At 37.2% G+C, this 13,363-nt stretch overlaps 1 protein-coding gene across 2 annotated transcripts in view; it reads right to left on the reverse strand.

Annotated features, from left to right (window-relative positions):
• Window positions 1-13,363, reverse strand: part of EPHA3 (EPH receptor A3) — a 355,543-nt gene that overhangs the window by 324,850 nt on the left and 17,330 nt on the right. For both annotated transcript variants that reach the window (XM_058570678.1, XM_058570677.1), the window contains exon 2: window positions 11,760-11,824. In XM_058570678.1, the coding sequence (XP_058426661.1) occupies window positions 11,760-11,824 (65 nt within the window). The remainder of the gene's footprint in view (window positions 1-11,759; window positions 11,825-13,363) is intronic.

Raw genomic sequence — 13,363 nt, forward strand, 5'->3', positions numbered from 1 at the left:
TTTTTTGAATTAGGATGATTTATTTCAGAAAAGAGAAAGTATTTATTTTAGAAGAGATGATCACTAAAGGCAAATTTCACCACAAAATATTTCTTGGGTTATAAAACTCCCGTGTTGATTTTTTTTGTTTCCAAAATTTGTTAAAGAACTTGTTACCCTAACTTATAATTATCAAATTATTTTGACATAATATGATCTCCACAAAAGCACCATATATTTATGTAAAAATGAGTCAATAAAAAATTACTTACTATTTTAGCAGTTTAGAAGGCAAAAAAATAGCTAACAATTTGGAAACATTTTAAATCTTTGAAGAGGACTTATTGGCTAAAAGGTAACATTTCTAACTCTTCTGTTTTAAGACTAGTCACATTAAAATGAAGTACTAATTTTTAAAAAGATCTTAAAACATTCATTGGTTCTTATGAAAACTGAAAGTAGATGAGATTTGTTTTGGTTATGAGCTAAGATTTAAAAATACTGTTTCAAAGCAAGTAAATTCAGAATTTACACTTGAATCTAAGCTAAAATCAATTTCTAGTTGTCAGCGAATAAGTTAAGAATCTTGAATCATCAAATGACAGCTCAGTCCCGGGACAATAAATGAAGCTGTGATGACGGGGCACGCCTGCACAGAATGGAGAGCTAATAATAACCTTACAGACCCACTTTCCTCTTGGGGTTACGAAAGATCAGCATTTTTCAACTGCCGAGAAAAGTAGCTCTATGTTGACTGATGTATCCCAAGCTATGGTTATTATTTAGGGTGCTACAAGGCATGACACTCAGACAAAATAGTCCTGAAATGCTATGAAGTATAGTCTGTTAAATACTAAACCATATAATCTTGAATCCTTCTTTGGTATTGTCCACAGACCAAGACAGAGAGGATTAAGGAAAAGACGACTGCACTCAGATCCAGAAAGCAATGATATGACTTGGGCAAGTCACTAAGACTCCTTGAGCTTCAGCTGTTTGTCTAGGTAATTAAGGAATGGCACTAGCTGATTTCTAAAGTCTCCGCTGGCTTAAAATCGATTACTGGCTCAAATATATTCTACTGCTCCAACTAAGATAAAATTTTGCTGCCTATAATGAAAAAGTGAAGCACACCTATTAATAAACATTTTCACAAAATTCTACAAAGTTATTTTGGTTTATGACTACATTGTTGTTTACTGCCTTTCCAACATTCAGGAGAATATGCAAAGTTAAGTCAAAACTGTTTCACTAATTCTACTTTAAAAAATGACCACCCAGCACATCCATCCAACATTAAGGATACAGAGGGCAAACAGTCCTAGGGTACAGTTTACAAAATTGATTCTTATCATCCACAAGCTGTAAACCCCATTGAAGACTTTTGAGTAAACCCATAAATTTTATGGCACCAGCTTTCTTGATTTCCATGGTGTGGAACAAGTCTCTAAGCGTAGACCGGGAGTTCAAGTTCTTTAAAAGCCTCACATTGCATCTCTCCTCTCTTCCTGCACTGGCCAAATCTCCCTGATTGCTGAATCCATGGTCTTGTCAACTCATGTTGAGAGGAAGGTCACCATTTACATTTTTCTAAAGTTTAGCTTCCTCTTAACCTCAGGCCCAAAAGAACACTGACTGGTGTTGACATATGGAAGGGAAATCTGATTACTTTTACAATTAGAGCATCTTATGTCCTCTTTTTTTCTTTTGCTCTGTCTTCCTTAGTTTACTAGATAATTTTCATTTCTACTGAGTCCTCCAAAGGTCTTACAACTTACTCAATTTGCCAAATTTGGCTTCTCTTTATTTCATGCCTTTATTATAAAAATGATCTTTTAATTTAAAATAAATGACCTGTTAGAATATCCCTTCTTAGAATGTTAGCAAAATAGTAAAAATTCAACCTATGCCAAATCACTAAGATATATAACGAAAGAAATAGCGGGCTGATCTGAGGTTCCTATAACCTATCATGAGAACTTGCATGGTGATTTCCACCTGCTTTTTCTGACTCCTGTCTGTTCTTCAATTACAACCTCCTCCACATGATCACCTCCTTGAAATACTGCCCTTGAATGACGTCCCATATCTTTAGTGGGCACGTAAAACCCATCATAAGCTGATCCCAGTACCTTGAATCCCTGGGAACATCTCATAGTCATTTCCCAGACAACCTTACATTCCAGTAACTCCTTGATGGAGGAAATCTTATATTCCTTATTCCAATTTCCTTATCACTCAATTCATGGCTTTTCTAGTCTTTTGGTTTTATTGTCATCTCTTCTATCATCAGCAAAGGATGTCAGATGTATAAATATCTGCAGTATTTACAAATACTGAAGATACTATATGAGGTTCAATCTGAACTCCAAGATTACATGAGAGAAAGTTGATGATTCTAAAATGAATCCCTGTTACAAATTGCTAAAAATAGATTCCTTTAGTTTCTGGTAAAATACCTATTTCCTCTTGCTGTGTGCTTATTGTAAAATCCTAAAAACACCCAGACCTATATGAATCATGAATCATGCACAGTGCTGTATTAACTGAGAGACTAGAATGAACTACTGCGTTGTATCAAACAGCTGAATACCTTCCTGAGGAATGCCCGCCTCCTTACAGCAGATGATGATTTTCTAGCACAGTGATGCCAGACTTGAACAGCATCAGAATCACACGGGGGCCTCTGAAAAAGCAGATTTCTAATGTGGTGGGTCTTGGTTAGAAACCCAGGATACTGCATGTCTAACAGCTACTGTTAACAAATTAAAAGTAAGAATTTCAATCTATGAGTCTCTCTCTCTATATATACGTATATATATGTACACTGCATTGTTAACAGAATGAATAGAAATGACTTGTAAACTCAGGCTACTCAGAAAATCAAGTACACTGGCCCCCTTGATGTCTTCCTTCTTATGTCCCATGGAAAGTGGATAAATGAGTTTAGCAACTCCCAAGAAACTTCAGATACTGCATGGTAAAGCTTTTACTCATACAATACTTCCTGGACAAAATGAGCATCCACAGCAAGAAAAAACCCTGACGTCAGTCAATGGGCTGTTCAGGCTACAGAAACACTTCAGGTGGTTTGTACTATAAATATTATAACCTTTAAATGTTCTCAAATCCAATGACTATCATTTGGGACATGGGGCTTATTTAAAAAGTGTTTCACACCATATTTTTTACATGCCACATTTAATTTCTTTTTTATTTTTAATCTTTCAAAAGAAATTAACAACCAGAGAATAATAAATCTAAGGGTCAAAACCATTAATTCATGAAAGTTTAATAAAACAAAGGCAAAAAACAAACAAGCAAAACTCTTGGGAAAATTATTATTTTTATAAATTTTCATCAGAATTCTTGACTTACATTTAATGAAATGACAGAATTGAAACTCTTTTCCATTAGAGTACATACGTTGTTTTTATATCCTATATTCAAATGAAAACTGGGAAGCCTGAAAACATAGCGTTTATTCTAAGTATACTCTTTAAAATATTAAAGGAACTGGATATTTCTTAGCAATACAGAAACAGATATTCAGTCTGCCATATACTATTTTGCACACGGTTCAACAAATTTAACATATAATGAATTGAGTATAAAAGTCATTCTTTTTCTAAGTTTAATATCTATATTTTTGGTTGCTTTTATTTTAATATCCACTCCTTTTTTGATCAGAAAGTACACTCATTTGAAGTTGCATAAAGTAACAAAGTTTGGTGTCAAAAAGTTATGGTTTTAAAATAATGCTATCAATACAAGAAACCACTAGAAGCAGAATTTTGTCTTTGATTTGAATTTTTTAAAAAGCTACTTTAAAAATAAATATGAAATGATCATAGTGAATTTATGAAATATTTAAACATTCAAAATAGAAAGGAAAATTATTTGAATATATCGTAGTTTTTTATTTACTTTTGTAGTGACTGCATGTTAAGTGAGAATCATATAGCACAAATTAACTTGTGAGTAAAGCTGAACTAAATAAAACCCATCCAAATATGTTTCAAGTCTCCTCTACTTTACATCCCACAAAGCTGTACATCAAAGTAAAAGAAGCAAAGTATATTACATGTCATATTTAAAAAATTCTAATCCAATCCCCAAAATATAAATAAACACTGTTTTCATGCAGAGAGGAGACTTCACATAGAAATATACAACATCAGCAATGGAAAAACAGTTTCTATTTTTTTTAAAGCACTGACAAAAAATTCTGTTAAAACAAATACAAAATAACATTTTAATTTTTATAAATTAAACGTTGCTAGAATAAATTCTATCTTGCTGATTTCTACCATTTATCCACATTTTCCCTTCTTTTATAGTATACTTTGTTTCAAGGAAAGGTTTAAAAAAATGTAAAACTTTGCCATGTTTTTCTAATTTGATCAGACATCCTTCCTTGAAAGGTCAGCACAATAGGTGAAAGTGACATATTTAAACTATGTAGCATTGTTCGTTCTAGGCAGAAATATTTCAAATGACCAAGAAACATAACACACGTGTCAAAAATTTGATAGTCCTGGATCAACTACTCAGCATATGAAGCAGAATTTGGACTGTGATTCATAAAGGCAGAATCCCAGGTGCTTTTGCTGACACTCAGTTGTCAAAATATTCTTCCTACATTTCAGACACCATTCACAGAGTGAAAGCTAGAAGTCCAGTAGATAAGACGTAGAACCCAGACTTTACAAATAGCAATAATTCCAATACCGAAGGCAAATTACACTACACTGGAGAATAGAAAAGCAATGACGTTTCAGAGAGTATTTTTTGTGTGTGTGTGAGGAAGATCAGCCCTGTGCTAACATCTGCCAATCCTCCTCTTTTTTTTTGCTGAGGAAGACCGGCCCTGGGCTAACATCCGTGCCCATCTTCCTCCCCCTGATATGGGACGCCGCCACAGCATGGCTTAGCAAGTGGTGCGTCCCTGCGCGCCCGGGATCCGAACCGGAGAACCCCGAGCCACCACAGCGGAGCGCGTGCACTTAACCACTTGCACCACCAGGCCGGCCCCCAGACAGTATTTTTATTCTTTCCATTTCTCTCTATGATTCATTCAGTTCTAAACATTTCTATTTTTAGTTAAATGACATTTATTTGAAGGATTCTAGCTTTTTACTCTGAGACAATCAATGTAGTTTTCAACACAGCGTCTTTAGCTAGTTTACTTTTCAGTCAACTTTCAATTCATAGACTGGTAGTATTTTCTAAATAAATCTAACTAAACAGCACTGCTAGTACAAAAAATAACATAATACTATATGCAATACAGACATAGATAAATATCTATATATTATATACACATATATAATATACACACATATACATAGTATGTATATATTATAATTGCACTTAACCTTATGCCATTGAAAAGAGAGTGAAACCATTAACACCATTAACAGACAGTATTTAAAATAACAGACTAGAAATGATCAAATTTTTCTCAACAAATACAGAATTAGTGTTAGCTTAGTTATCCTTCCTTGTTTTGGAAAGCTTTTATTAATCATTTACTCAGGCAATTTTAACTTATGGACAACTAATCCAGGAACTCTAAATGCAGAGAAGGGAAACTTTCATGAAATGGGAATTGGTCTCACAGAGCTTTCAGTCTCCTGGCTGAGATACACATCAATGAAATAACTGCATTAATGTGTAATTACATGCTGTAGAGGTACAACGAAGACCGAGGTCACGGAGTTGAACAGGTGCCATGTGCTGGCCGGCGGTGCCGCGGGGGAGGAGCAGCGAGAAAGAGGGCGAAGGTCTCCGGAAGGAGAAATATTAATATTCTGAGGAAAGTCTAATCACTTAAAAATTTTAAATACATAAATCGGACACCCAACTACTATATGTTGACTCTTTCAATTCAAAATATAGTGTCAAGATTACACGCAAACTTTAGTCTTCACAGACTCAATGGAGTAACAATCATGTGATGTCAAAGGCAATGTTTTGTGCTCTTAACTGAAAAGAGGTATTTGCTGGCACCTCAGGCAACACTATCAATTCTCCTTCTCCTGAATCCAAATCCAAGACATCAATGGTCAATTGAGATTTAAAGAGACATATCAATAAATTTAGCAAAAGATTTCGGATTAGAATGGGAAAACTTCAAAATTCATCTAAGAATAAGAAATGATATTTGTATAGCTCTTTCACATGTATTACCATATATATTTTTTCATAGATATATAGAAACATCTCATTTACTCTGAAGTGCTGTGACATAGGAATTACTATTATTCCTTTTTTAAAAGTGAGGACAAACATTAATGAAGGTTAATTGGCCTGCATCAGATCCTACAGCAGTGAGAGGTAGAGCCAGAATTCAAATTCGTCTGATTCTAAATGATGTGCTTATTCAATTTTACTACTCTGCGTAGCATCTTTGACATCATACTAAAGCACTAAAAAAGATAACCTGGGAAAATACAAATAACATTGCAGAATACAATTATGCATTTCCATAGCTTCCATTTAGCCTTCATTGGAATTAAGATATTTCATCAGGAGATTAAAGATTGTATTCTATCAGATGCCTTTAATTTGAAAGTATGAGAAATACTAGGAGGAGTGGCTTAAACAAGGAAAATGTACTCTTTCACCTAATTCTGTGGTGCTGCTATGTCGGGGATCCAGGCTGGTTTCTCTAATGCTCCCTGGGCTCCACCTTTCTGGTCCTGAGCTCAGTGCAGCTCCTCCAGACAGCCACCAGGCTTTCAGGGCCAAGCCCAGAGGCACCACGCACTGACCCTTCCCCATCTCTTTATCAGGAGGAAACCTTTCCCAGAAGTCACGGGAATTCTGCACCAGTCTCACTGGATTTACGTACTCTTGCCTAAACCAATAGTTGGTGAAACGACTCTCATTATCATGATTAGCTCTCAGATGAATCAGCACTCACCCCTGAGAGTGGCACGAGCACAGGGGAGAGTTAAGACCTGAACAATATTGGGGTTCCATTCACAAGGAAAAGCCAGGGAAGCGATTTTGGTTGGGCAAACAGCAGGGCCTCGATATGCCAAAAGAGTGTTTTTTATTTATGTACATTATCACTGCTAAGGCACCCATAAATATCTAAGGAAACTTTTAGGAAAAAAAATTCTAAAAGAGCTGAAAACAGAGGGAAGTTAGAAAAAACCACTTTCCACAATCGCTAATTTTGAGACTTCTCTCTATCTTCCACAAATATACATAAATCACTCATTTCAGACTGCTTTTTCTGTACTTTCCTGACTCCTTGTTCTCTTCTCCTTACTTGAGTTTCTTTAAGCGAGTCAAGGCTCATGATCCCTTTGTGCTACTCACTCAGCATATCAGTACCATCCCAGGTGAAACCTACACAGCTCTACCTCCCTCTGACCCCTTCTCTATAAGGATACACAGACTAAAAAGTTTATTCAACAGACTGGCTTATCTATCAATCAATTAATCAATCAATTTATGTACTAGTCATACGTAAACAAAGGCTGTAATCCAACAATACATATGGGCTGTTATACGTGTTGATTGTCCTCGAAATCAGGGAATATTTAAACTATTGAATTGTTTACTGAAATTTCTGAATATAATTAAACTCAGGGTTCAAACATTAAAATTCATGTTGATAGGGCCAGAGAAGGTAATTGATGCATCTGCTTTACTAAAGTGAACAAACTTAGTCCAGAAAATATTCATGTTAAATAAAACTCTTTTATTGAAAAATGAATTGCTGTTCATAACCCCCCATAATTTCAGTTTACAAATTTCAGTATTTTCAAGACTTTCATTTAGAGAAATGCAAAGTTTCATTAAGTTTCCTCCCAGATACTTATTTGGAGACTGCGTCCCAGGCCTAATAGTACACTACCATACTTTCCTAGCGGGTTTCCTCTAAAATTTGAAGCACCATTTAAAAATAGAGATAGAAATGCTCCACCCAAGAAAATCACGTAGGTTAATTGTAAGGTATTACGTATGAATACACCTCTGGTGAAAAGGGAGAACTGAAATAGAAAAGAACATCCATGAAGGAATGAGCCACGCTGGGCCCTTTTCCCCAAATGTATTCATTTTCTGCAGCTCCGGTGATATGGTCATTCCATGAATGGTTCATTTCAAATTTGTAATGAATCATTTATGAATTTTTGAAGATTTATATTTCAAAGGATTTGGAATTTAGAGCTTCTGATGGGAATATGGTTGAGACATGGAGAAGTTGCTGGCAGTCTCCCAGGATCTTTTTAGTGACCACAGCTCCTGATGGGGCACCATTATTCATCCCCAAAGTAAGGGTTTCTCACCCTGGGCACCGTCCTTTTGACCCAGACCATTCTCGGTTGTGGGAGGCAGCCCTGCTCTTTGTAAGATGTTTAGCAGCTCCCCCGGCCTTCCACACTAGATGCCAGTAGTGCCCGCCTTCCCAGTTGTGACAACCAACGATACCTCCAGACATAACCAGGTATCCCCATGAGGCAAAATCAACATTGCCTCCCTCCTTACCCCTCATCACACTGAGAACCACTGCACTAAATCAAAACAGCAGGATTTTCCCTGCTGTTTGTGACAACCCGGATGGACCTTGGGACATTATGCTAAGTGAAATAAGCCAGGCAGAGAAAAACAAATACTGCATGGTATCACTTATATGTGGACTCTGAAGAAAAAAAAAAAAGTCAAACTTGTAGAAACAGAGAGTAGAAAAGTAAGTGTCAGGGCCTGGGGTGAGGGAAGTATGGAGAGGTTGGTAAAGGGTACAGACTTTCAGCTCTCAGATGAATAAGGTCTGAGGATCTAAGGTATAACATGATGAGTACAGTTGATAACACTGTATTGTGTAACTGAAATTTGCTGAGAGAGGAGAACTGGAATGTCCTCAAACACACAAAAAAAGAGCAAGATTTTCAGATATTTCATATGGTGTGACATTGTTATTCTCAGTTTTTCCTCTGAAGTTTACATTCATATTTTAGTTAACCTACAAACAGATGCACTGCTATTTATTAGGATTAATCAATTAAAACAATCACAAGTGCAGTTTTTTCCAGCTATTACATGTCACTTTTTTGTGGAAAAGCTTGCAGCAATGATATGACCTTAGTTTTAACTATTTTCTTTAAAAACAAAATGAACACAAAATGAATCTGTCACATTGAAAATGGCAATGATTAGGCAATAAAAATAATTAATTGAATCTAAACGCACAAACAATTGTGTAAGAAAGGATGTTAAATCTTGAACCTAAACTGACTACGCAATGCTTTTACTCAAGAATTTCATCAGTTTCTCAAAAAGACATGAATATTAATCTCACATTTTCTTTTTTTTTAATTTCTTTTTTTTGAGGTAGATTGGCCCTGTGCTAACATTTGTTGCCAATCTTCCTCTTTTTTCTTTTTTCTCCCAAAGCCCTAGTACATAGACGTATGTCACAGTTGTGGAGTTGTAGGTCTTCTATGTGGGATGTCACCACAGCATGGCTTGAGCGGTGAGTAGGTCCATGCCCAGGATCGAAACCTGCGAACCCCATGCCGCCTAAGTGGAACACGCAAACTTAACTGCTACGCCACTGGGCTGGCCCCAATCAAACCTTTTCTACCTTAGTGCTAGTTATTTCCTCATAGACATTATGGTTAACATGATATAGGGGAAACATTTCAAGGAAAAACACACTACATATCACCAGAGGACAATAATTCACATATTTGATTTTCCTTTTTTGCTTTGGGATCTTAAGGTATTATAAATATCATGCTGTTGGGAAGATTTTTTTTCTCCCTACAAGTTTTAATTACAAACTTGGAGAGCTTGGGCAGCTGTTTTAGGCTACTGAATGCGTCAGAAAGCAAGTCAGAGCTGCAGGAAGACAGACCAGGACAGCCACAAGAGGAGGCCCAACCGGCTGAGCTGGCGCTCTGAGGCCACAGTGAGCCGAAGCAGAGACTGAATGCTGCTCGTGAGAAAATCAGGAGAGACTCCTAGGCAAAAAGGAGGTAGGAAATTGGGCAAGAGATGGGAAAAGTCAAGAGGTAAGTGATCCTGAGGAGTGTTTCTTAAATTTAATGTGCTTAGGAGTCGCTGGGGGACCACAGTAAGGTGCAGACTCTGATTCAGAAAGTCGGGGGGGCCTGAGACTCTGCATTTCTGACTCTCCCAGGTGGTTATGTTGGTGAGTGTACCACACTCTGTGTGGAGGTTTCTAGAGCACCCCTCCCCCGACAGACCTCTGGAAGTAGAAGTGCCATCTTTGTTTCATCACAAAAATCTATGAGATTGACAAGGTAAAATGAATCCATTTATACAGTATTCTCCCCAAATTCTCAATATACAGGAATGTGTTTTCTTTATATCTTCTTTAAAGGAAAACATGAGGTAGATTGTGGCTTTGATATAGGTTAACTTCTTATTGTTAAAAAAAAATACCTATATATAGTATCTATTAGTAAAATGTCACTATGGTTGTTGCTTTTCATATATCCTTGGGCAGCAAATTTCTACAGTATATTATCTGACGGAGTAATGAAAAACTCAAATTTCTAAGATCAAAATTACAGTGAGGTTTGAGTTTTGGCTGATGAGTTTTAGATGAGTTTTCCAGCTCAGTCTTGAGTTTCAACTCACTCCTTACGACTATGCAGGATGTGCTTTCATCCTCGTCAACTGAAGCCTTTCACACCTCTGGGAAAACCAAATCTTGGCTCCCTCCATACGCGCCTCTCCGCAGCAACTAACCAAAGCCTGATGTTGCGAGAGGTTTTGGCATTGTGTCAGCGTCAAGGTGTACCAGGAGGAGAAGCAGATACAGGATGACAGATGGATGAGGTAGCCCTGATGTGAAACATCCGTGGTGAAGAAGAGCTGGGAGTACTGTAACAATTAGTATGTTTAGGCACAAAAATCTGAAGACTGAACACCAGTACTGAGTGAAAGTAATTATAATCTCTTAGAAAGGAGGACTAGTGTAGAAGGAAAAGAAATACATAAATTTGTTCCTATGACAAATATTTCAAAAATAGCACTTTGCATTTTCCACAGACTATACTTGGAAACAAAAAAGATATATTTATACATTTTTTACACAGTTTTGTAAGAACAAGAATTTTCCAAATGTATGACCCTCTTTTTTCTGCAAAGAGGAAATTTTCTCACACAAGAAGCTCATCATAAACATTTGGGTCACCAAAATGCCATACACCTTAGTAATCTGTATCTGGCTTGGGTAAAGTACTAAAATTATGTACAAAGTTAAAAATTCAAAGGCAGCCAGACTTTTCCTAAGTAGAATTTCCAGTTTCAAACTGATCCAGACAAGTTGCAGACATTTTAAACAAAGACACTGAGGCGACACAGGTTTGGACTGCTGACACATGTATCCTGCCCCACCCAGGACAGTCACCCAGGCTGATGCCAAGGCTACAGCTCTGGGGGCCCCGCTCCAGATTCACACTTTCCACACCACTTGAAATTCAGAATGTCTTCTCAAGTCACCTATTCTGATCACATCACAAAACATGTTAGAGGATCACACCTACACCTTCTGCATGATGCCAGTAATAATTAAACTGTTTAGTCCATTCCAGCAACTGATAAATTCAGAAGGGAAGAAAACTTTAAAGTTCTCAACAGTTTTACTGGACACAAAGATTAGGCTGTGTTAGTCCATGTACTGACTACACGGATAAATATCACTGTCACCAACAGTACAGGGTGTGCTTTAGAGAACACACAAATAATTCCTCCTGCTCTCTAGTAGAGGGAATGGACAGCACCACACTCACCCCACGTGACGGGTAGGAGATCCAGCCCAGCTCCCCTTGGACTGTCTTTGAATCCAGTAGATTGACTAAAAGAAAACACAAATACACAAACACAGTTAAAAGGAATGAGCTCTTTCTATTTGCCTCTGTCAAGTTAATGTTGTCTGTGGTTGTCGTTGAGGTAACAACATCAACATGTTCAAAACACACGACTCTGTTCATTTTCATTAGAAGTGGATAATGAGTATAAGAAGGGAATTACAGAAGAAAAGCAATTATAGGGAAAGTGAAGGGATGGAAAGTTTCTGCAGCTTTTTAAACTATTTATGTTTGTTTACAAAGATAGATTAATATTCAATATACTGGTAGTCATTTTTGACAGAATAATTACAGGTTTAAAAAGGAAACAATAAAAATGCAAAATAGCGGCTGGGCCCATGGCCTGGTGGTTGAGTTGGGTGTGCTCCGCTTCGGTGGCCCGGTTCGGTTCTGGGGCATGGACCTACACCACTCGTCAGCGGCCATGCTGTGGCAGCAGCCCACATACAAAACAGAGGAAGATTGGCACAGATGTTAGCTCAGGGCTAATCTTCCTCAGCCAAAAAAAACCCAAAAAAAACCCACAAAATAGGAAACAATGCTAACATGATATCAAAATAACTGGAAAGACCATTACATTTGATAAATTTACATATGATTTCACTATAAATTATTAAATATGCTTCTATAGGGAATCAATATTTCTGCTTGTGCATATTTGATATGGCATCTTCATATTGTTCCTGGCCAATACCAAACATATTATTCTGTAATGTGTAATTTTTTTGTGTGTGTGTGAGGAGGACTAGCCCTGAGCTAACATATGATGCCAATCCTCCCCTTTTTTCTTGAGGAAGATTGGCCCTGAGCTAACATCCGTGCCCATCTTCCTCCACTTTATATGGGACGCCACCACAGCATAGCTTAACAAGCCTGTGTCAGTGCACACCCGGGATCCGAACCTGTGAACCCCGGGATGCCGAAGCGGAGCGAGCGCACTTAACCACTTGTGCCACCGGGCCGGCCCCTGTAATGTGTATTTTTTAATACTATAGAAATTGTCTACTTATGTCTAACAAACAAAATGCTTAGCTACCAATCTGAGGAGAAACTAAAGCAAAAACACGTTTTATAATATTACCTGTGTAGAGCTTTACTTATTTAAAGGAGGTATTGTTACCTGAGGGATTTAATGATTTTACTCAGAACTTTGTGCTACTTATTAAAAAAACCTGATGAATAATAAAATACAACATGAATGTGGTTGCATTTTGAATACAGTCATGCGCTGCATAATGTCATTTCGCTCAGCCACAGACAGCATATGGGACAGTGGTCCCATAAGACTAGTACCATTCAGCCTAGGTGTGGGTAGGCTGTACCACCCAGGTTTGTGTAAGTGCATACACTCTATGATGTTCACACAATGATGATGTTGCCTAAGGAGGCATTTCTCAGAACGTATTCTATCATTAAGCAACTCATGACTGTATATTATTAAAAGAGAAAGGCAAATGATTTATTTTCAACACAGAGAGTATTAATTCGTAATGGACTAGAAATTAAAATACAAAAAACGACTTCAA

The sequence above is a fragment of the Diceros bicornis genome, chromosome 27 (assembly GCF_020826845.1).
Source record: "Diceros bicornis minor isolate mBicDic1 chromosome 27, mDicBic1.mat.cur, whole genome shotgun sequence".
NCBI classification, from domain to species: Eukaryota; Metazoa; Chordata; class Mammalia; order Perissodactyla; family Rhinocerotidae; genus Diceros; species Diceros bicornis.